Source organism: Mustela lutreola, chromosome X, assembly GCF_030435805.1.
Source record: "Mustela lutreola isolate mMusLut2 chromosome X, mMusLut2.pri, whole genome shotgun sequence".
In the NCBI taxonomy this organism is placed as follows: domain Eukaryota; kingdom Metazoa; phylum Chordata; class Mammalia; order Carnivora; family Mustelidae; genus Mustela; species Mustela lutreola.
In genome coordinates this window covers 129,020,069-129,044,616 of record NC_081308.1, presented here as the reverse complement: position 1 = coordinate 129,044,616, position 24,548 = coordinate 129,020,069, and the positions used below count along the sequence as shown (strand labels likewise).

Below are 24,548 nucleotides of genomic sequence, written 5' to 3'. Positions count from 1 at the left end.
CTACAACAGCCCGCAGCGCTCCCCTAGGACTCAGGGTGCTTCAAGGCACAGAACGCTAAAATAGTAGTTCTCAAACTTTTTGGTCTCAGGACTCCCAGCATCGTTGAGGATCGCGAGGGCTTTTGTGTTCGTGGGTCACGTCTAGCAGTATTTCTCATCTTTGAATGTAAAAGAAAAATCTTAAAATATTTATTTATTTAAAATGAACAATAATAAAGTGTCATATCTGTTAACAAACAACATATTTTTTATGATAACTGCTTGGCAAGACAAAAACAATTATGTGACAAGACCTTTATGTACTTTTTTTTTTTTTTAAGATTTTACTTATTTATTTGACAGAGATCACAAATAGGCCGAGAAGCAGGCAGAGAGAGAGAGGGAAGCAGGCTCCCCGCTGAGCAGAGAGCCCGATGCGGGGCTCGATCCCAGGACCCCGAGATCATGACCTGAGCCGAAGGCAGAGGTCTAACCTACTGAGCCACACAGGCGCTCCACCTTTGTGTACATTTTTGAGAATTTCTAAGACATCTTGGTGGAAGAGTCTGTACGTTGTTGTGGGTTGTTCATGCAGTTTTTTCCAGTGGTAGCGTGTTGCAAATTGTACTGCAATACCACAACCACTGATTGATACACTCGTTCCAACTCCCAAGGTTTTTTTTTTTTTTTTTTTAAAGATTTTATTTATTTATTTGTCAGAGAGAGAGAGAGAGAGAGAGAGAGAGCGCAAGAGCGAGCACAGGCAGAGTGGCAGGCAGAGTCAGAGGGAGAAGCAGGCTCCCTGCGGAGCAAGGAGCCCGATGTGGGACTCGATCCCAGGACGCTGGGATCATGACCTGAGCCAAAGGCAGCTGCTTAACCAACTGAGCCACCCAGGCGTCCCCAACTCCCAAGGTTTATCCGTCCTTGCATGTGTGTTGAGGCGTACACAGTTTTGTCACGTGTTAGAGCGATTCCAGTGTGTTCTCTTACACACCCACCCCGGGTCAGGAGTTTGGGTTCTGTTTGGCAGGGTCCTCCACTCCGTGTTTTCTGCGGAGCTGCAGGTGGGCTGTCCGCCAGGGCTGGGGGCTCATGTGAGGTCTGAGGCTGGGTTCGTTTTCCATCACTGCAGTAATGAATTACCACAAAGTCAGTCACTAACCAACACCTGTGTTTTATATTCCTTGAGGTCAGAAATCTGAAATGGCTGTCATTGAGCTAAAGTCAGTATCAGCATAGCTGTGTCCCTCCTGTTGGTTTCCTTGCCTTTTGGCTCATGGTCCTTTCTCTCCATCTTCAGAGCCAGCAGTGTAGTATAGCATTTTCAGGTCTTTCTCTCTCTTTTTAAAAAAGATTTTATTTATTTATTGGTCAGAGAGAGAGAGAGAGAGAGTACATGAGCAGGGGGTGGGGAGTGGCAGGCGGAGAGAGAAGCAGACTCCCCGGGGAGCAGGGAGCCTGACCTGAGGCTCAATCCCAGGACCCTGAGATCATGACTTGAGCCAAAGGCAGATGATTGACTCACTGAGCCACCCAGGTGTCCCTGACTCACACACACACTCTCTCTCTGTCTCAAAGACCATTGTGATCGCATCGAACCCATCCAGATAATCCTGGATAGTCTCCCCATCTCAGTATTCTTTAAAAAACAATGTAAAACCTTTCGCCATGTGTGAGGTAATGTATTCTCAGGTTCTTAGAATTAGGACACTCCCGTCTTTGTAAGGGGAGCATTGCATTTCTACCACGTCTGCCCTCTGGCTCACAAATACTCGTATCCCTCTCACGTGCAAAAGACATTCAGTCTGTCTCAGCTGCTTCAAAAGTTTCAGCTCATTACATCATCAACTCAGATTCCAAAATCTTAATTTAATCAGCACAAATGTCCCAAATATCACCTAAATGATCTAAATCAGGGGTAGGTAAGGCCTGTAGTCCTCCGTATATACACCTGTGAAACTCCAGAAACAAGTTGATCCCCCAGATACGATAGAGGGGTGGGAAACAGCAGTTACAGACATTCCGTTTACAAAAGTGAGAAAATGAGGCAGTGTCCCCCACTCGCTCACATGCGCTCTCTCAGATAAATTGACAAATCTTGAAAAAAGGGAGAAAATGTAAGGCATGAGAATTTTACCAGTTTCCAGCAATTTCGAAATCCAGCTGGGCGAAGTGCATGAGGTTCCAGGCCCGGGGACATTTGCGGTGGTTCCCAGCTGTGCACTCGGCTCGCAGCTCTGTCCTCGGCTCATCCTTCCCTTGTCACGAAGAATAGCACAGGTTTGCAGCCGAGTTGTTCTGTTGGCCTAGTTTCTGCCTATAGCATTTTGGGAGGCTAAGAACCTTCTTTGATTTTGTTCTCTGTCTGTCCCTCTTACTTCCAAGCCGCCCGTGTTCCTGCTGCTGTAAATGCTCCAGAACCTTGCAGATTTCCCGTGTGTGTCACGGAGATTGCTCCTTTGGACAAGAGGCTCCTTCATAGATCTTTCCACTGAGGCGCCTGATATGTATAATCTCTTCAAAGAGCCTTGTGTGTGACTAAAACTCTGACCTTCTGAGCCCTCCAAGGCCCTACTAAAAGGTTGGCCAGCCATGCCGTTGGCTTTCTCTTCAGAGCGTGCCCTCTTGGCAGTGAATTTTATAGCACTTTTTGCAGTCGGATTAGGATAGAACTTTCCCAGCCCTTCCATGCTGCTTACTGTGTGCTGGGGAGTTCTGCCTTCAGTCCTGTCTTTCTCTTGCATTTGACTCCGGGCAGCAGGAGGAAAGGAGGCCAAACCCTTAACACTTTTTTTTTTTTTTTTTAAATCTCCTCAGCTGGCCTTTCCAAGTTCGTTATTTACAAGTTCTGCTTTCCACATAACCACAGGATGCGTCATTCAGCCAAGTTTTCTGCCACCTCATAAGGATCTTCTCTCCGCCCGCGCCCGTAGCGCGCTCCTCACCCTTAACATCCCTGTTCCCATCCACAGACTTCGCGATGCTTTAAGGACTCCCTGGTATGCTGTGGGTTTTCTCCACCACGTTCTTGCCATCTTCCCGAGTGCTCGATAGCTGGCACTAGCTGTTAAGATCCGTATTTCTGCTCACCGGCTGTTCGAGGCAACCCGGCGATTTCCGTCAGGGTTAGGGTATGACTGCGCATAAGTCCTTCCAGCCGTTGTCTATTCCGTGTCTAGGTCTTTATTACAGCAGTGCTGAACCCTGCTCCTGAAGTCTACAGTTTCTTTTCGCTGCTGGAGCAAATGACAGCGGTGTGCGGGCTTTAAAACAACCCAGATGCATCACGTTACGAGTCCTGGGGGTCAGAAACTCGATTTGGGTTTTGCTGGATCAAAATGAAAGGTCCGGAGAGAGCTGCGTTCCTGCGTGAGGCTCTGGGGAGAAATCTGCTTCCGTGCCCTTCCCCGCCTCGGCCAGCCGCCCCTTCCCCGATCCTCAGAGCCAGCAAAGTAGCCTCTTCCAGTGTCTCCCTCACTCTCACCCCTGCTTCCCTCCTCACCTCTCCTCCCCCCGTCTCCTGCCTGTCTCTCTCCCCACCCCTTGGGCCTGCCAGGATGTTCCAGGATAATCTTTTCATCTCGAGGACTTGAGCTTCATTGCATCTGCACGGTCCCTTTTCCCGTGCGAGGTGACCTAGTGGCGAGCTTGGTTCTGTTGGCAGAATTCACTTCTGTGCAGCTGTAGAGCTCATGGCCATTGCTCCGGGGTCTGCGCGAGAAGGTGCACCGCCTCCCTTTAGTGTCCACGCGGGGAAGCTCAGGCTTAGCGCCCGGTGGAGTGAGAATCCCGCGGGACGCTGTCCCTTTCGAGGGAGGGACTCGGTCCTGCTGACTGGCATCCGAATTAGAGCTGTGGGAATCCCTTTGCCGCTGCCTGATCTTGGGAATGACAGCGGATCCTCCCGCACTCCTGGGGCTGGGACTACTCAGGCCGTGGGTGGGAGCAGGGCGGGAACGCTCACAGCCGTCCGCGGGTTCTGCCCACCATCTAGGACATTAAGGGCAACTGGCGTTCTCTCTCGACTGCAGAATCCAGTGCCTCGTCCTACCGTTCGGTGCTCCCCGCCCTGGTTCCCGTTGGGGGGGACACTCGGTGCACATGCCCTCGCATTTGCAGCACTGGGCAAATGTCAGCCCTGGTAAAAGGGCAGAGCCTACCGGAGGAGGGTTATCAAAATGGTTATGACCTCACAGACCCCCCAGGGATTCACGGAACATTCTTTGAGAACTACTGGCCAAGCGCTAGTTATCAGACCTTAATCAGTTTTCCCTTAAATGGGTGATTTCCTCCCCATGACTGTGCCGTGAGCACGTTAACTGTGGAGCCGGGGCAAGCAGCAAGTCCCTGTAGGTGTCTTTGTTGTGTCAAGCTCTGCCTTCACAACTTCGCTTCCGTGGGTTGTCCTGTAAATTAGTTCTAGCTTTCTGGATGGCGATTTGCTGAAATCTTGGAGCCGTTCTGCATCCAAGCATTGTCCCTCTAGGTGCCCTTCTGCACCTGGGCAGCTGCCTCGTGTCCTCCATCAGCACCGAACGCAACATGCAAACCCCACGGTGAAACAGTTCTGAGCGCTCGTGCGCTGCAGCCAGTGTGGGAACGGGAGTGCTCTCTGCAACCGACATGGCAAGAGTCCAGTCCCACAACAGAATCTGCTTCTGTGAAAACACGCGTGCACGTCTGAAAAGACTGAGTAGCTACCTCAGAGGGCGCCTTTGAGGCTGACTCTACTATTTGAATTTCTTTCAGTTCTGTACCACTGGATTATTTTTATATTGAGCATATATTACTTTTATAGTAAACTTAAAAAACACTAAAGCCACCTTTACATGAGGAAAAGCTCCGGGTCATGGTCACGTCCTCCTCTCTTTGTTCGGATGAGAAGGACTTGTCCAGGGTTCTGCTGCAAAGCTAGCGGGCCGACGGGACCGGAGCCTGGGGTCCCGGCTCTTCCCCGGCATGCTGCTGCTGCAAGCACTGGCGCGGGGCGGTTTAGCGTCAGGGGCACACCCTGGCTGGCAGAGCCTTGGCAAGGGCCTCTTCTGATCCACAGGCCAACCTGCCCCGAAGTCTTACCATAGTACCTCAAAACCCACACTGTAAGCTTCGGTGTGTAGTGATCACTGGCCTGCTTGGCAGTTTGCCCATGGAAGATCAGATCCACTGATCTAGAAAGATGAGAATGGGGCTCGGGTCTTTAAGAGGGAAGCGCAGTGTGAGAACAGAAAAGCAGTGACCCCAGGCCCTCTAGAAAAGTTGTGTTTTATACCCTCATCTCCAAGAGGCAGGGATGTTTGTCCTGTAAAGATATCCTCTCTGTGTGATTTTTCAATGTGCCACCAACCGTGAGGATCAGGAAAGAACATAAGCTTATTTCTGGAAATGACTTGTGTAGCCCACCTCACTCCTCGATGTTCTTACTTCCTGCCCTTCTGCCTGCTTTGCTCCTTAGTTTTTAAGATCGATAATAGACATTCCTGGGCCCTGAACACCAGTCATTTATGTATCAGATCATTTTTTTCCCCCAGAAATGACCTTGATGCTCAAATCAGTGTTTAACTATTTTTTTTAAACTATTGGACGAAATTGTGAGCTCGTGAACGTGTAAGACATCGTGTGTACCCTCTACCCACTTTCCCCAGTGGTAACCCTACACATTTTCCTGGGTTAATTTCTACTCACGTGTATGTTTGTGTTTCTACTTCTGTGTGGTTTGTCACCCGGGTGGGTGCGTGTATCCACCACGACAGTCCACACGGAGAACGCTTACATCACCGTAAAGATTCTCTTGCTGCCCTTTTATGAACACTATCACCTTCCTCTCTGAAACCCCCCATCCTGTCCCCACCCCCTAACCTATGTTCATTGGTAGAATCTGGCAATTTAGGAAATGTTGTGTAAATGGAATCATATAGTATGTAATGTTTGGGGATTGGTTTTCTTTTTGACTAGCATAATTCCCTTAAAATCTAGCCAAGCTATTGTAGGCATCGAAAGTTAGTTGCTTTCCCTTCCCAAATAGTGTTTCATGATGTAGATAAACCACAGTTTATGAAGGTCATCGCCAGTTTTTGGTTATTAAACATTTATACGCAGGTTTTTGTATGAACTTGAGTTTTTCCATTCTGTGGGGTAAATGACCAGGAATGTGATTGCTGGATCATATGGTAGTTGTAGGTTTATGTTTTATTTCTTATTTATTTTTATTTGTAAATGAAAAAAATTATTTATTTGACAGAGAGAGACACAGCGAGAGAGGGAACACAAGCAGGGGGAGTGGGAAAGGGAGAAGCAGGCTTCCTGCAGAGCAGGGAGCCCGATGTGGGGCTCGATCCCAGGACCCTGGGATCATGACCTGAGCCGAAGGCAGGCGCTTCACTACTGAGCCACCCAGGTGCTCCGTTTATGTATTTTTAAAGATTTTATTTATTTGACAAAGAGAGACACAGCGAGAGAAGGAACACAGGCAGTGGGAGGGGGAGAAGCAGACTCCCCGCCGAGCAAGGACCCCAATATGGACCCCAGGATCATGACCTGAGCTGAAGGCAGATGCCTAATGACTGAGCCCCCCAGGTGCCCCATGGGTTTAATTTTTAAAGACTGTTGCCAGCCCGTTTCCCAGAGTGCTTGTACCATTTCACATCGCCGCCAGTGGTGAAGGAGTGATCCACTTTCTCCACATCCTTGCCGGTCCTTCATGCAGTCATGCTGCTAGGCATGTGGTGTTACCTCATTGTGATTTTAATTTGCACTTCCCTAATTGTATGTGCGTCTTGGCCATCTGTATCAATTCTTCAGTGAGATGTCTCTTCATGTCTTTTGCCCATTTTCTAATCAGATTGTTTATTTTTTACTCTGATTTTTAAGAACTCTCCATGTATTCTGAACATAGTCCTTAGTCATATGTGTGTTTTCTAAGGATTTTCTCCTACTCTGTAGCTTGTCTTTCATCTTTTTTTTTATTGTGCTATGTTAGTCACCATACAGTACATCATTAGTTTTTGATGTAGTGTTCCATGATTCACTGTTTATGAAGAACGTGCTCCATGCAGTCCGTGCCCTCCTACGACCCGTCACCAGGGTCACCCACCCCTCTACCCTCCTGCCCTCTAAAGCCCTCCGTTTGTTTCTCAGAGCTCATAGTTTCTCATGGTTCGTCTCCCCCTCCGATTTCCCCACCTTCATTTTTCCCTTCCTTCTCCCCGTGTCCTCCATGCTATTCCTTATGCTCCACAAATGAGTGAAACCATATGATAATGGACTCTCTCTGCTTGACTTATTTCACTCAGCATCATCTCCTCCAGTCCCATCCATGTTGATGCAAAAGTTGGGTATTCGTCCTTTCTGATGGAGGCATCATACTCCATAGTGTATATGGACCACATCTTCCTTATCCATTCGTCCGTTGAAGGGCATCTTGGCTCCTTCCACAGTTTGGCAACTGTGGCCATTGCTGCTATGAACATTGGGGTGCACCTGGCCCTTCTTTAAACTACATTTGCATCTTTGGGGTAAATACCCAGTAGTGTGATTGCTGGGCCGTAGGGTAGCTCTATTTTCAACTTTCCGAGGACCCTCCATGCTGTTTTCCAAAGTGGCTGCACCAGCTTGCATTCCCACCAACAGTGTAGGAGGGTTCCCCTTTCTCCGCATCCTCGCCAGCATCTGTCGTTTCCTGACTGGTTAATTTTAGCCATTCTGACTGGTGTGAGGTGATATCTCCCTGTGGTTTGGATTTGTATGTCTCTGATGGTGAGTGATGTAGAGCATTCTGTTGGCCATCTGTATGTATCCTTTGGAGAAATGTCTGCTCATATCCTCTGCCCATTTCTTGATTGGATTACTTGTTCTTTGGGTGTTGGGTTTGGTAAATTCCTTATAGATTTTGGATACGAGCCCTTTATCTGATATGTCATTTGTGGATATCTTCTCCCATTCTGTCAGTTGTCTTTTGGTTTTGTGGACAGTTTCCTTTGCTGTGCAAAAGGAAAACGATCTTGATGAAGCCGCAATAGTTCATTTTTGCCCTTACTTCCCTTGCCTTTGGCGATGTTTCTAGGAAGAAGTTGCTGCGGCTGCAGTGGAAGAGGTTTGCTGCCTGTGTCCTCCTTTAGGATTTTGACAGATTCCTGTCTCACATTTCAGTCCGTTTCAGTTTGTTGAGGTTGGATTTCTGGTCCAGGATACAATCTGTTCATGAAAGTTCCCTGCATGCTTTAACAATTACTTGTGCTGCGGCTGAGCAGAAGGTCCCGTCACACCAGCTACGTCCTGTTCAGTTGGTTGTGTTGTCAGTTCCCTGTCAGTGCGGGGTTTCATTCTGGTAGTTCTGTCAAGTGCTGACAGTGGGGCATTGAAGTCCCAGCTTAATTTTGGACTTGTTGCTCACTCCTTTTAGCTCTAACAGTTTCCTCTCTGTGTGTTTTGACACTGTTGTTTGGCTAGGATTGTTCTGTGTTCTTGGTGGACTGACCTTTTATCATGATGTGACATCTCCCTTTATACCTAGTTAGAAATCTCCTGTCATGTCTTACTGTATTTTTTATAATTTTTATACTCTTTCCAGAAGATTCAGACTTACATTCCTTTGATCCACAGACAACCCCAAGGCCTTATCCAGAAAAGACAAGTAATGCATTGTAAATTATCTGGGCTGTTCGAGGATTACCTTATTGATCTGTAAAAGTCACTGATGTTTTTTCCCCCACAAATATTGCTCTTCTATCAGCGCTTGCCATAGCGAGTCCTGTCTTTGCCTTTCTTCTCCTTTAAATTTCCTTTCCCTTCCTCAACCTGCAGTCATAGAACAGTTTGTGGCACATTCTTTAAGCTCAAGAAAATAAATTATTGGAAAACTCATGCACGTCATGCCATGTAATTGTTGTGAAAGGAGTCTGTATTTTTAGAGGAGTCCGGTTGTGCTGAAAAACCCAATAGTTACGGAGTAAGAACCATGCTTATATGAACTATTCCGTTGGTATTATACTACTTTCAGTTCATAAGACACTCCCACACTCTCCTGGGAACATAATCTCGGTCCATCCCTGGGCAGTGTTATTTATGGTTACGGTGCCAGGTTGATAGTGGTGGAAACCAAGGCCTGAAGCTCCCACGGGTCATGCCCAGACTCTGGAACCCCCCGGGCCATGGGGTCCGTTTTATCCTGCAGATCGAGGCTAAACACCTCACCCCATTAATCTTCAGGTCCCCTGTGGGGCCGTGTCTGCCTTACCACCAGTCGTCTGAAGGAGAGTGAATGGAACTGGTCTCTCGTTTAAACCTTGTACATTCCACTGTCATCCTCACAGGGGTTGTCAGAGGCCTTAGAGGGGCCTCAGGGACTAAGACAGGGGCACCATAGTCCTGATGTGACATCCCTGAGCTGTGAAGTGGCTGCTGTATTTTGTTACTAAATGTGTTCCCATGCTGTCCCCCTTCTCCATTTTAGCACGATGGGACCATGGCACCACAACCAAGAGGCCAGGGACAACCCGAGCTCCGCCAAAGCCTGCAGGTAACACGGCCACTCTAGGGAGGGCAGTAATGAGGGGTGCCACGGAGTTCGCTTTGGGGCAGATGTCCGAAGAGCTACCAGTGCTTTAACCGATGGACTTTCTCTTGTATGTTTCGGCGCCTACTGCAGAAGACGACTTTGATTTGGCTGACGCCCTGGATGACCGGAATGATCGAGACGACAGCCGCAGGAAACCGAGCGCTGGGGGAGGGGGTGAGTCAGAGCTGGCCACATGCACCGGGCCGCACGGCGGCTCCCTGGCCAGAGCGTCGCTCGTTCACCGTGGCGACCCGCAGAGCCCCCGGGCCTGGCTGAGCTGGGAACACTTCGAGGTGTAGGAGAGAACCCTAAAGAGTAGTTCACAAACGTTTTGGTCCCTGGACTCCCAGAATCATCAGGGATTTCAAAGGCTTTTGTTTCTGTGTACATTTTGTGCACATTTCTGTGTTGAAGCAAAAGACCTAGACTCACTCTGTTTCCAGATTCTATCGTAATGGATTGTGATGGCCGAAGTGTATGAAGGAAATCTGGCCTCATATAAATAGGCAGTTGGAAAAGGAGTGTTTTAATTGACTTTTTAGATCATTGTTGTAGATATTCTTCGTTGTTAAGACACCCAGACCCGGCTGGTGGCGGTTTCTTACCGTTTCAGTGTAGGGTGGCATCTGAGACCATATCAGTGAACTTTTCATACTTGATTCCATTAAGCCCTCCAGGACTTGCTTGCACTTTCAATGGAATGTTTACCCATTTGTGGTTTTATATATTGTGCATTGGTCATTTGGAAATCCTGGTGTCCCGAGCCCTTTTGAAGTTCTGGGGATGTTGGGCAACACTACCACAAGGTTTTTGTCCCTGCAAAATGTGTTGTGGTATTGACGTTCCTATTTTGTTTTCTCCAGGTTTTTCAGACAAGGATCTTGAAGACATATTAGGCGGTGGTGAATACAAACCTGACAAAGGTGAGGTTAGGGTCACTGCTTTGTCCGAACCTCTCAGTCTCATTACAGACGTGATCACGTGGTGACCAGATTAATGGAGCCTTTCTTCCTCAGCATCTGGGATAGAAGAGGTCGTTTCTAAACATCCTGCTTGCAACTCGGAGGGCTCACTTGGAATCATGTGGGCTGCGCAGCTCAAAGGAAGGGGGGCAGTTCATAAGCCAACTTGGAAAAGCCACGCGGTCCCCCTGGTGCTCCCAAGGCAAGGGGCCACGTGGCTAGCATGTCCATCCCGAGTCGGAGCCAGTGACTGGGATCCACTGCTGCCCCCAACCTGAGGATCCTCTCACCCTTGGGTTGGGAGGAGCAAAGCTCATCATGACAAGCATTTTTTAGGAGACCCGTAGGAAGTCTGACATCTTTTAAAATATCTTTTTAGTTTAAAATAATTTAGAACACAGGGAGCCCGACTGGCCTAGTCTGTAGAGTTGTGCCACTCTTGATCTTGGGGTTGTGAGTTCGAGCGCCACTGTGGGAATAGAGATTACTTAAAAAATCTTAAAAAAAGATTTAAAATTCTCAAGAAGTCAGAAAAATTATGCAGGAGAATTTCTGTGTGCTCTCCACCCAGCGTCCCCTGAAGGTCGCCACTGATCTTTTGTAACCGTAGTATGTTGTCAAAGCCAGGAAGCTGGCCGTGGTACCGGCTGTGGTTAAGTCACATACAGACCCGATGCACGTGGCATCAGCTTTGGCATGTACCCATGTGTGCCTGCACACACATGTGGGTCTGTGAAGTTGCCTCGTGGGTGCAGATTTCAGTGCCCACACCCAGTCAGGATGCCGAGTACAGAACTGTTTCATCACCACAAGGAACCCCCCTCATGCTAGCCCCTCTTAGTCATGCCCTCTCCCTCCCCCCAAAACCACCAAAGATTTAAACCTTTTATCCTAATAACACATCAAGAGCTGATCCTACCATGAAGAGAATCAGCCAGATTGGATGTGCGAAATAAGTTATGATTGGAATTCCTGATCGTTACTTGTGGTGGCTGCCTGTTTTGATGGTATGTGGTGACTATAACTTGTAGTTACGATGCTGAGTTGTTACCGTTGTGACCGGTGTGACGGCAACGTGTTGTGGCAGGTTGTGGTCTTGACTTACCGCGGTCATGTGTGAACGAGTTAGGAGTGTGTCCGTTTGGGACCCTGCTACGCTCCCCACGGTCCTGGCGGTGGCATTAGCATTCTTTCGGGGACCGTGTGCCTTTCTTGTGGAACTGTGTTCTCTTCCGAGTAAAGGATACTGTAGTCACATCTGTCCTTCAAAACACCTTTCCAGACAATGTCATCTTGAGTAAAAAGTTCTAAAAGCCACTAAACGAAACTCACAGGTGTCAGAAGAACATGGAACATTTAAAGGGCAAACCCAGCAAATTGGCCAATTACTCCTGGGTGACAAATGGTATTTCCAGATGGTGAGATGCGGGCAGCGGTAGCGAGTGGGAGCGGGTACTTGGATGGAAGGCGAATGGCGCATCGGGGGCTTCCTTATCAGCAGTGCATGTTTTAGTCAGGAGGACTGTTGGGAAAGTCTTTAATTAGGCTCATGTTTGAACTTCTCATCTAAAGAATAACCAATTGTTAGGTTAAGCTATACCCTCCGTCATTAAAAGCATCATTAAAAGAAAATAAAGGGGGTCCCAGCAGAAAATACAAGTGCGAGCCTGGTCACACATGGTCATGAGAAGCACACGGTGAAATTCTCAGATATTCTCCTCTGTGCAGACATGCTAATGCCGTGCGTGCAGGTAAAACATCCTATTTCAATACGCGATGATCATCAGCATAAAAAACCGATCCTCACTAATGTATTTACCAACTTTGGGTCTTAGGCTCGTACACCAGACTCAAGTATACTTTTGGAGTTTGGTTTTGAAATAATGCGTTATGTTATATAGATTTTTTAATCAAGAAAACATTTCTGTCGGCCTTGCGGGAGCGCCCCATATTTTGCTTGTAGGTGATAGGGACAGTGTCTTGTCAACAGGTCCCACCGGCCGCCTCCGTACCCTAGCATTTTCTCCCAGTGAGAAGCTTGAGGCCAATCCATTTCAAGTCCTCTGTCTCCTCTGGGTCCACATCTCCGTGTCCTTAGTGACTTCCTGACGGTTCCAGCTCTCTGTCCCCTGTGGCCCCTGCAGTATTTGGCTTTGATGACCAGCTCCTACTTTTTTGGTCTCATTCCCTTCTTCCTGCACACTGTTGCCTGCTGGGAAGATCTCCCCAGGCGTCCAGTTCCGTAGATCGTTGCCTCCCTCACTGGAAGCAATCGCTGTTAGAAGGAAAGATCTGCGTGTTGAGTGTGTTCCTGACTTAGTGGGATGGCACCACTTTTCTACCCTTTAAGTGGGCAGGAGCAGGCAAGCGGCGCGTGGTTGTCCACTAAATCATGCGTGCTCTCCAGTGCTGTGATCTGGCGCCCCAGGCTTGCTTTGGGCATCCCTTTCCTGCTTCTCCGTGACCGGGAGAAACCTAGCGCGCGTCTGCGATTTGTGTCCTTGCTCAATTCTGGTATCAGCCTGTACCTCTGTGAGGAACAGCTTCACCGCTGAGAGCTCAGCGTTCGTGTTGGAACTCAGTCTTTCCCTTACAGTTCCCAGACAGAGCAGCCTTTGGTCGGCTCCTCTGTCCCTCCTTCCCTGTTCCTCCGGCAGCGACGTCCGGTTGTCACAGCCCGCATCCAGTCCGGAGCTTGCCCGCGCACCTGGTCCATGTTTCCTTTCGTTCTTTTGCTAACATACGTTCAAGTTCACTCTTCGTGGTGGACAACTGTGTGGGTCGTTACAGATGCACTTGGTCACGTGTCCACCACCCAAGTACCGGACAGAGCCGGCCTGTCACCGCGAGCGTTCTTCCGTCCTTCTCTCTGGTCCTCAGCCACTCTCCCTTCTCCAGCCCTAAGCTGTCTCCTGTTAGTGTAACCACGAATCTGTTTACCTTCCGCTTAGTTTTGCCTTTTCCTCAATGTCCTGTCATTGGAATCAGGCAGCGTGTAGCCTTTGCGGACGGACTTCTTTCTCTTAGCGATGTGCATTGAAGATGCCTGCACGTCTTTTCATGGCTTGGCAATGTATTTCTTTTTAGCATTGAATTGTATTCTGCTGTCTGGATGGAGCACTTTTGCTTAGCTGTTTACCTATTGAAGGACATCTTGGTTGCATCTGGTTTTTGACGATTGTGCATAAAGCTGCTGCGAACATTTATAAATGCGTATAGGTGTTTTTTTTTCCATTTGTGTTTCCCTAATGAGAGATGATGTTGAACGTCTTCTTCAGTGAAGTCTATTCAGATTTTTTGCTCTTGTAAAAAACAAATGAGGGTTTTTGCTTTTACGAGTTCTTTATATAATCTTGGTACAGGTCCTTTATCAGGCATATGATTTTGAAAATATCTTCTCCCTGTTCTATGGCTGTATTTTCCTTTTCTTAATAGTATTGTTTGTTGAATGTTTATTTCTTTATAAAGGTCAGTTTATTGAGTTTTTTCTTTTATGAATCATGAATCATGTTCTCGTGTTTAAGAACAGTCAGGGTCATGGAGGTTTCTTCCCTATGTCCTCTAAAAGTGTTACAGTTTTAGCTTGTACATTTGGGTCTTTGCTGCTCTGTTTTGAATTAATGTGTATATGGTGTGAGACAGGGGTTGACCTTTATTCTTTTGCATGTGGATGCCCAGTCGTGGCACCACTTGCTGATGCCCTTATTCTTTCTCCACTGAACTCTCTTGGCTGCTTTGGTGAAAAGCAGTTGACCATAAGGGTAAGGTTTTGTTCCTGGACTCAGCCAATACCACAGTGTCTCTAGTGGGCATGTGCGTGGCGTCAGGACAAGCAAGGCTCTGTGGAGGGTTTATTAAGCCCCCCGTGGTTGTCTTATCTCTCCACCTCCTTTTTAAACCTTGGCAAGGTAGGTGACTGGTGACTTGCTTGGGCCAAAGGAGCCACTGGCTCTCCCTGTTTTCCTCGCCACTGAGATCGCCACATTTAGGTGACCGTGCTCCAAGCCACACGGGTCCCGCTGGCAGCTGAAGGGCAGTTGCTGGCTTTTGTAGCCTGTCGACCCCTCTGCCTTCAGACTAGCTGCTGGAAGACCTTGGGGGCGGGGGGTGGGAGTAAGAGCAACCCTGCGCGGAGGGCCACAGACTCCAGTTCTTCCCGACGGACCTAGATCGGTTTCCTGTCCTGACTGCCTCTAATTGTCTGGGGTTATAGTTGCTTTTTGAGGAAAGGATTTGTTGACCTCCTCACTCAGTCATGCCAGAAGTCCTCTCCCCAGTGTCGTTTGAATTTGGAATCTTCTCTTTGGTTCCCCTCGAGCCCAGGCTCACATCCCCTCCCCTCTTGGGTTGTTACCTTAACCTCTTCACTGGCCTCCTGGCTCCAGAGAGAGCGCCCAGGAACACGGAACTGCTTTTGTGTCAGTCCTCTGATAAAACCATTGTGTACTGATGAAAAGACAGGACAGTTAAAAAGCAAGCATAAGATTTGAACAGACACTTTATATAGAAGGAAATTATATGAAGATGTTCAAAGTCATTATTCATCAGAGAAAGACAAATCAAATCCACAAAGAACTACCAGAACACACCCACCGGAGTGGCTAAAATAAGAAAGACTGACAATACCAAATGTCGGTGCAGATGTGGGTTAACTTAAACTCTCCTGCAGTGTTGGTGGGAATGGAAAGCTTCTTAAAATACTGAATATAGACCTACCCAGTGACTCAGCAGTCTCACTTCTATTCCAGAGAAATGAGAGCTTCTGTTCAAAAAAAGACTTACAAAGAATATTCATAGCAGCTTTATTTATAATAGCAAAACAAAAACAAAAAGCTGGGAGCAGCCCAAGTACCAGCAGCAGAATGAATAGACAAATTGTGATATATTTATATATTCACATGACAGAACGAATTATCAATATAAAAACATGGGTAAATGTCAAAAAGTCAAGGAAAAGAGAACGTACTATGGGCCCAATCATACGAAATTCTGATACTTCATCTATAAAGTTAGAAATGAGATCTGTGGCTGCCGGGGTTGGGGTGCGGACAGGGATTAACTGGGCAGGGACACAGGAGAACTTTCTGGGGTGGCGATGCTCTTGTACATTTTGGTGGAGGGCCGGGTTTCGCATGGGTCTGCATCTGCCAAAACTTATCAGATGGTACACAGAAGATTGTGTGTTTTACCATACGTAAATTTTACCTTAAAAAAGGAGCATCCTAAGCAAACGTGGAAACGGAGGTCATATATTAGTTTAGGGGTTGCGTGTACAGATATCTGTGACTGCCTTTGAAATGCGACGTAGAAATAAGAGAAACTGATGAACGGATGGAGGGGTGGACAGACAGACAGACAGACAGACAAATGCTATAGAACTTAGAGGAAAACCCCAGACAGCTGCTTCTCTGTCTAAAATGCTGTTTTTCCTCCCCATGAATTCCTGCTCATTTTCTGGGGAGCACTAAGCTCCCCATCCCTTAATAGATGGTCACCTCCATTCTGGAGGCTCCAGCTCTCTGTGGTCGTCGGTAGCCTGGCCTGCGATGGCCCTCGGATGTGACGGCCGCCTCGCCTCATCCTCCTCGGGCTCCTGTCCTCATGCGCGCGCAGGCCAGCACGCACCGTGCTCAGTCACACTTTCACTCCTGCTGCATTTGGCTCGTGTACCCCTCGCACCCCAGTGTTTGCTGAAACGAGGGGCCTGAAAGGGAGCAGACCCTCTCATCATGCCTCCCCGTGAGGGGAAGAGGGACACAGCTGATGGGATCGGCTGATGACCCTCTGGGCCACATTTGTGCTGGGGTCATGGCATGAAACGCTTAGTCCTGGACCCCGAAGGGCCCTCTGGTAAGTGCATTCGTAGAGGCCGTGAACTCTGTGGTCCAGTCTGTGAACCCAGCTTTCTCCCAGGGGAGCTGCAAGGGGTTTTCAAGGGAAGCGGACAAACAGGAAGCCCTGACCTTGATGGTGCTGGGGTGCTTGTCTACCCCTTCGAGAAGCCAGTGCTTTGCCAGATCTTTCTTTGGCTCCTTGTGTTTGTTCTCAGTCCGGAAAGGATCTGGAGTGGAGGGTGGGGTGTCAGCACCCCCAGATCACGCACCCTGGTGTGTTGTCCAAAACCCCTTGATAAGCTGACCCAAGGAATCCATTGGGAATGGGAGGGGAGAGAGGGCTGGGGCCACTGGCTGGTGCTTGCTTGAGTCCAGCGTCACAGCATTTCCAGTCTTGGGAGGGGGGTTCCTGAAAGATGGCTGGGGGACAGCAGCTGTGCAGTGGTCCGGCTGGAGGCTGAGCTTTCTCCTCTTGGAGGAAAAGGAAGAATCCTTTTCCTTCTTTATTTGCTTTTAACTTTTTACTTTTTGTTTTCCATTTCTGCTGTCCGTCTTCTTAGAATGAAAATAAATTTTTACAAAACCTGAACATCCTAGCTGTAGCTGTTGGAAGAGGAAACGACTTACGAGAGTCCCTAAATACTTGACCGTCCCCCGGCCCAGCACTTCTAGATAGAATGTCCCCAGTGTTCCGTGACTGTCAGGTGTGTCAGGCGCTCAGTGTGAGCCCTGGGCTGTGCTGTTGTCCAAGAAGGGCAGATCCGTGCCCCATGTCCCTGCCTCCCAGGAGTGTGTCTGCAGTGGGCTGAAGCCGGACGTGTGTGCGTGGGCGCTGTTGCCTTTTGCGCTCAAGGGCGCTCTGGGCCTGGCACTTCTGCCCACGACAGGGCGTGCCTAGGACTTACTCACCGAGGTGCTGCCACCTCTTCCAGCATTTTCCGCAGGCACAGTGCCCACGACGGCTGTGGGAGCTCTTCTAGCTGGGGGCAGGGCGCTGCGCCGCGATGGGGGTGTATCAGCTTCTGGACGAAAGCAGACGGCAGCAGGAGATGGGCTGCACGGGGCAGCTTCTAGTATGAGGGGGCAGCTCTGGTCTCTGGTATATAATATACTGAGCCCGGAAGGCAGGTGGGGTTGCAAAACTTAGCATCCTTGAAAATGGAGATCCTGCCAGCAACCTGTGGAATAGCTTCTTGGAGCTGTTCCGCCAATTGTGGGGGAAATGGGCTGGTGTATTAAGGATTTCTCATAAAGTTTATGAAAATACTCCTTTATCGTTTTACCATCTAGGGAGGATCACCAGGAATACCTAGGAGTATATGCTTGCAGTAATTTTTCTCTAGATAATACTATATTTGTAAATATTTTTATAAAAATGGGACCATGCTGCTTTTTTAAAGCGAGTTTTTATTCAGTAGGACCCTGAATATCTTTCTCAGTCATTAAAGAGTACTCTAAAATACTGTGTTAATGACTGCATGATATTATACCATAATTTATTTAATCAGTACCTGTTTTGAGAGTTCTCCCCCTGCGGCTGTTTGCCGCTCTGATAAACCTCATCAGAGCCAAATACAGAAAACTGTCATTGTTTGTCAGCTAAGTTCCTGGATGTTGACTTGCTGGGTCACAGGAAGTATAGAGTGGAAATGATGCGACTCTTCCAAGTGGACTGTCCCCTCCTGCCACTGTTGGCTCCTGTCCTCCCCGCCCCCGAGTATCCTAGGTTTGTTATCTTTGTAGATTTCATCGCTGTACAATGCTATCCTGTCGGCGTCGGTGTTCCTTTGACTACAAGAGCTGTGAAACACTTTTTACCTTTAGTGCTTATTAGACCCTCTTCATATGTCGTGTTGAATTGCCTGTTCGCATCTGTTGCCCAGATTTTTTTTTGTTCCTTTTACTGAAGTCTGCGTCTTTTCTTGTCAACTTGTACAGTCTGTACATGGGACAGTCTTGGCAGCTCCCGAGCGTACAGATTGTGACGTTCAAGACTCGAGGTGAAAGAAAAGGGAGGTTGAAAATCTGCCGTGAGCACATCGGCAGAGGACGCCTCCCAGGGGCATGCCCCTCTCCTTGGCAGTGGCCACATCCAGCACAGCAGACGGGACCACCGACACGCCAACACGGTCAGACTCCGGGTCCTCACAAGCGACCCCGTTGCTGACCTGCCGATACACAGAGGACCCTGTGTCCTCCGCTCCGCTCGGTACTCCCTCCTCTCTGCTCGGTGGCCCCTCCTCTGCCCTGGTGCTCTCTGATAGCACTGACTGTGCTTTTGAAAAAGCCAGTGCTGGTTTTTCTGTAAATAACCATTCCTACCCAATCGGGGACCCGTAACGCGAGGACTCAGCGCTAAGTGGGAACATAACAAACCTCATTCTCTACCCCCACCCCCGTGCTTTAAAACACGAACTTCATTTTTTCAGAGCAGTTTTAGGTTGGTTCACAGCAAAATTAGGCTCCCTTGCCCCCCACATCCACAGCCTCCCCCGGTCCCGCCATGAGAGGGGCGCGTGTGTTACAGTCCACAAACCTACACATGCCCAGGGTCCGATTGGCGAAGGAAGCGCCACAGTTCATTGCCTCCAACATCCAGAGTGGTTTCCCTTAAAAATCCTGGGCGCTGGGGATACACACCTGCCCCCTCCATGAAAGAGCACTCTGCCCTGAGAAGGGAGAGCTCTAGGCTACTGAATGTCCTGAAATGGCACCATTGCTCATTAGGGCGCTGCTCTGTGGGGAGGTCAGCGCGTGTTGAGTTCTGTGCAGTTCTAGCACGCTCACGGGTAGAGACGCAGGTGACCACCACCAGGGCCCTGAGAAAAACCAGTTTAGTCACCGCAGGGCCCTTTCAGAGTCACACTGTCTCCTTCCCTCCCCCCCTCCACCCTAATCCCAGCCACCCATTGTGATCTGTCCTGGAGCCTTTCAGATTTCAAAATACTGGATCAGGGATGGCCAGCCTCCAGTTGCTTTTGTGCTCCTGCGTAGCTGTGTACGTACCTGCAGTACACAAATGGAAACATCTGGATGGGGAGAAAAGTGTGTGAAGCGCCAGGCCCAGGAGTCAAGTCGATTGAAATACCCACTGCAAAATCACTCTGGGTGGTGGAGTTAGGAGTTGCTTTTCTGCTAGTCGTCGTCGTCGTCGTCTCTTTTTTTTTTTTTTTTTTTTTTTTTTGAAGTTTCATAGAAGCATATTTTGCAATGAGATAAAGAATCGGACTTCTTCCAAGAGACCGTATGGACATGGGCTACGGGTAGTGTGAGCATCCAGAAGGAGGTTCGCCTGGCATGGGGCCAGCTCTGCCACCTGCTGGCAAGTCCCTCACCGGCGAGCCTGCCCCCTGCCCTGGAAGATGAGGATGCTACCTGTTTCACCGCGCCACAAAGTATCCCGTGAATGAAGAGCTGGGCTACAACACGTGCTTGGGCACAGTCACTGTCATTTTACAAATGAGTTGTACCTGGTGGCCTGGGCTTTGCAGCTGGTAGGCATAAGGAAGCAGGTCTTGCAGAGTCAGGTAGAAGCCCACTGGGGATTTACTGGAAGGTGTGGGGGGGGACTGTGGGAGGCTGTCCGCAAGCTGGGGGGGGTCACGGGCTCACGGGTTTTGTCCTTTTTCCAGGTGATGGGCGGTATGGCAGTGACGACTCAGAAGCCGGTGGGTGTGTGTCCTGAGGAGACCTTGTGCTGGCAGCAGAGGGATATAGTGATTTAAAAGAATTAAGCATGAAAATTGAGGTCCCCAGGAAGGTGGCCCCATGGGAAGCCTGCTGGCTTGAGACCCCAGCTTCCCAAGGTGGAAATCCTTATGGAAAGAAGGCCTTGGCATAAGCCTTAGTTAGAAGTGGCTTTGCCCTGTCACTCTGGCCTGGAGGGCACGGGCGTTTGAATGAGCTTAGCTTGGTGGAGGGAGAAGAGCCAGGCGCGGGAGCTGATCTCGTGGGGCTGTCGGCTTAGTTCCACATCTCTTCACACACCCCCCCCCCCTTTTGCCTAGGAGTGTCGGCCGAGGCTGGCACCATCGCGGGTGTGGCCAGTGCCCTAGCCATGGCCCTGATCGGCGCAGTCTCCAGCTACATCTCCTACCAGCAGAAGAAGTTCTGCTTCAGTATCCAGCGTAAGTGCAGCCATGCTGTGGCCTCCAAACCCAGCGGCCAAGGTCTTGCAAGGGGGGAGGGGCAGCAGTGGGGGCACGATTCAGGTCCATTCCATAGCCTGCCCAAGGCCAGCTCCGGGCTGGGCTTTCTGCAGCGGACGGGCCGAGGCCAGACTGCAGTGTTTCCGTGGGCAGCGCCCAGGGAATGTGGGCGTGTGTCTTACGCAGAGTGGAGAGAGCCTGGGGTCTCCGTTCGGCTTCAGGCCTTGCCTGCTCATGCTGCTGGCCTCCTCCGGGGCACAGGGCAGCGATCTGGGGGCGCAGAGAGCCAGCGCACCGCCACCACGATGACACATTTTAAAGAGGCAGGGAGGCAAGGGGCTGAAGAGAGGGTGAGGTAGGGACCTGGCAAGGGGGAGCAGGAAGGGTCCCTCCAGTCATGTCACCAGCACAGCTTTGCTGTGCCACTGCTTGCTGATGGAGTGTCTCTGGGACTGGGAATTTTTAGTTCAAGTGAGAGGGCCTGGCTCAAGGATGATTTTCCTCTTTCCTGACGCTTAGGAGCATCTCATGTGAGGCTTCCCCTCCCTACCCTTTCTCTGGGTCTCGGCTTCTGCCCTAAGGTCCAACCCGGGGGTCAACAAATGAGCCTGGGCCCCAGAAAGCTTGGATGTGGGTAATGCAGAAGTCTCTACCTCTTCATTCCTCTGTCGATTATATTTGCTTTCTTAGTCTTGGACAACGTTCTTGACCAGGGCCACCACGTACAGTTACACAGGCTATGTGCTGCAGTGCTCCAGGGGCACCATTCATATTTCAGTGCACAACCTGCACAGCTGTTCATGGTCACCCTGCTCTAGATTCTGTTTGACCCACTGTGGACCCACAAGCCTTACTGTGGAGTGGTGTGAACAGAGGGGTGTCAAGAAGAGGTAGGGAACTGGAAGGTGGATTGTCCTTAGAGTTCTCTCTTGCCCAGTTCAAAAGCAAAGAAAAGGAGTGGCTTATAATGACAGAATCTATTCTGTCAGCGTTCTGGAGGCCAGAAGTCCAAGATCAAGGTATCGGCAGTGTTCCTGCCTTCTGGAACCATCTGGCACCATCTGCCGCGATGGTGCCAGCCAGCTGTGTGGGAGGATCCTGCCTTGCCGCCTTCAGCTCCAGGTATCCCTTGGCTTGTGGCCTCACCACTCCAGTCCGTGCCTCCATAGGGCCTTTTCCTGTGTCTGTGTGTCTGCTCCTCTCCGAAGGCTGATTGTCATCGCAGGCAGGATCCAGGATCATCTGGATCCAGGATCCAGGATCCTTGTCATCCGCCCTAGATCCAGGATCATCTCCTCTCGAGATTCTTTAATCACACTTGCAAAGACCATTTTCCAAATAAGGTCACATCCACAGGTGGTGGGGGCGGAGGACGTGGCCACACCTCTGAGGAGCACCATTCCTGACAGGGAGATGCGCCTGATCCGCGCTTATCCAAGCCAGGCAGGAGAGCTCATGTGCTGGGGCACGGGGGTTGCAGCCGTGAGGAAGCACATTCGGAGGGAGACAGAGTTACGGTCCGAATGGCTTCCCAGCCACTGCCGAGGGCTGGATGTGGTGTCCCGCCCTGAGAGCCCCGCCTCAGCGCCAGGGGCTAGGTTCAAGGGCACCCTGACTTTATCGACAAGGAAACAGAGGCTTGGAGGACTGTTGAAAGAACTGAGTTGAGATCCACAGGGGAACCAGAGGCAGTGAAGAGACCGTGGGTTGGGGGAGGAAAGTGAGGAGAAAATACCTCACTTTCACACTTGTTTTGTAAAACAGGTGTGAGGCTTTGCAAATCGGATTAGCAGGCAAAGCCAAAGAAAACAGGAGACCGTGAAGGCCTTGGCATACTTCTTGTTAAATGATTTCTGTGACATTTGAGGGAGAATAAACCAAAAAGGGCTTTGAGGACAGCTGCAAGCCGTGAGCTTCTCTGCAGGGACGTCTTTCTGAGGGTAGCCTGGAGGTGGTGGCCAGCCGGCTGGTGGGGGAGGCACAGCCTGGGGAGGCAGGTGTGCTTGGGGGGCTACGGAGGGCTCCCCCCCCCCTCCGTAGCCCCCCTCAGTCTGAGTGGGGGCCTCACCACCCATGTCTTTAGTCCCCGCACCCGTCGGCCTCTGCAATCTCACCGTCCGTCTGTCCCCCTCCTAGTCCTCCACTTTCCCCTCTATCTGTCAAAGGTGTCCTTGTCGTTGCTGAATCTGTGCTGTCCTGAGTCCCTTCCCTGGACACACTTGCGCAAGCATTGTCCCCACAGAAGGGAGCTGAGTGTGGAGTATCCCCCGAATTTGGCAAAGACCTCCCTTCCGTATCTGCTTCTGCACTATCAATGCTCTTCACAATTTTTTAGGTGTCTCCGCTCCTGTCTCAGAATCCTCCCACATGAGAGGGTCCCCCTCCCAGGGCTGGTGTCCCCTGCACAGGTCTGCTCTGGGGCCACACCTCTCCGTCAATGCGGCCACGGCCTCTGCCTGTCCCGGGCTGGGTCTCCCCATCCTCTGTCGTGATGGTTCCACCCTCCTCTGTTTGGAGGAGCGGCTCTGCCCGGGCTGCCCTCCGGATCCTGGGCCCGATGCTGAGCTCGGCCATTCAGAGCCCTTCCTGGTTTGGCTCCAACCCCACCAGCAGCGCCCGTTCCCAGAAGCCATACTCCCTGAGTGTGTCCTGCTCCCTCTGCTGTCCCTCTCCTCACCCAGTTGGTCTCATCCTTGGGCCCGGCGCGCCCTCCCAGCCTGTGAGCTGCGGACACCCCTGCTGCGTGCTGCCACAGCGCCCCCTGCCGACCGGGCCTGGAGCCCCGGGGCCGAACTGGTCCTGGGACTGGGAGGGCAGGGCGCATGGCCCTGTGTGGCAGCTTCACGGCGGCGGGGGTGGGGGTGGGGAGCCAGGAGTGCGACATCCACAGATGTGTCCCTGGCACCCAGGCCGGGCGGGAATTAGGAGGAGCCCCATGGGTGTTTGTGGAGCAACTAGGCCCTGAGAAGCTGGGAGTGGGACTTGCCATTCCTACCCTTTCTGCCAAGCCTCTGCCCAGAGTGGCCACGGCCAGCCCCGCGTGGAGGTGGCCTGTGCACTGGGAAGCCCCAGGGAGATGGTGCGTGGCTGCTGAGGGGGACTGTCCCCCTTGCTTCCAGCCTTTACTGCCACCACAGGGGCCCAGGCTTTGGGGACCCTCTGCTTTCCACCTCTGCCCTCAGCGATACAGTGTGACGGGGCCCGTGCATCTCGCAGAAGGGCCCTGTGGTCTGTTGCCAGGGTCCTAAGCTTTGTGTCTTGCCTTCAGATGCAGCAGAAGGTCAAGGTAATGACATGCTTCCACTTACTTTCCTCTTTTGCTTTGGCCACAGTCTGTCATCGTCGTCGTGGACCCTCCCCGCCCGCTGCTCCTGGACCTCCTCCCCACGCTAACCCTGGTGCTCACCCACTTGGCTGTGGCCCCAGTGGTTTTTAGCTTGCCCTGCTGTGTGTGGGAGGCGGCCGGCCGCCAGGCCGTCTGTCTCTGGGCCCCGCGGGGCTGTGGCTGGGGGTCCTATCTGGGAGGCAGATGCCTGCTGGCGGCCGTCACGGAGGAGCAGGCAGAAGCCTTCCCGCAGGCAGGGCGGTCGCGGTGCAGTGATCCGGAGGCTCAGGTGCATCTGCCAGCACCTCTCAGCACCTCTCAGCTTCCGCTGGCTCCCTCACCGGCCTCAGTCCGCAGGAATATAGCCTGGGGTGGCTGAGGGACTCAGTCTGTGCCTGGCGCTCATTTGGTTGGTGAGAACCATGGCCCCATTTGCCCACAGGCACAGGGCTCTGATAAGGCCTATAGCCCTCTGCTTATCCAGGGCTAGGACGTGGACTCCGGACAACCCCCCAAGTAGCAGCAGGCTGGGTCTGCTCTGGAGCCCAAGTGCTCGGTGACCTGAGTGCCGGCATGCAGAGGATGCTTTGAGGGTCCCCAAGCACCTCTGGCAAGTCAGTGGGGAGAAGGCCCGTACAGCGGACCAGAGCAGCTCCCTGCGGTCTGGGCCCTCCGCAAACAGGGGTGCGAGTGGCACTTCTTCCCTGCAGCTGGAGGAGCCGGTGGCCCGAGGGTGCTGGTGTC

The 24,548-nt window shown here is 50.9% G+C and overlaps 1 protein-coding gene across 4 annotated transcripts in view; it reads left to right on the top strand.

Annotated features, from left to right (window-relative positions):
- The window catches only part of CD99L2 (CD99 molecule like 2), an 89,880-nt gene that overhangs the window by 61,543 nt on the left and 3,789 nt on the right, over positions 1 to 24,548 (top strand). Inside the window, exons 5-10 of one of the 4 annotated variants that reach the window (XM_059157073.1) lie at positions 9,431 to 9,496; positions 9,626 to 9,709; positions 10,399 to 10,458; positions 19,964 to 19,999; positions 20,339 to 20,458; positions 23,748 to 23,765. In XM_059157073.1, coding sequence (XP_059013056.1) covers positions 9,431 to 9,496; positions 9,626 to 9,709; positions 10,399 to 10,458; positions 19,964 to 19,999; positions 20,339 to 20,458; positions 23,748 to 23,765 — 384 coding nt within the window. The other 3 variants (XM_059157070.1, XM_059157071.1, XM_059157074.1) reach the window with 3 other exon arrangements.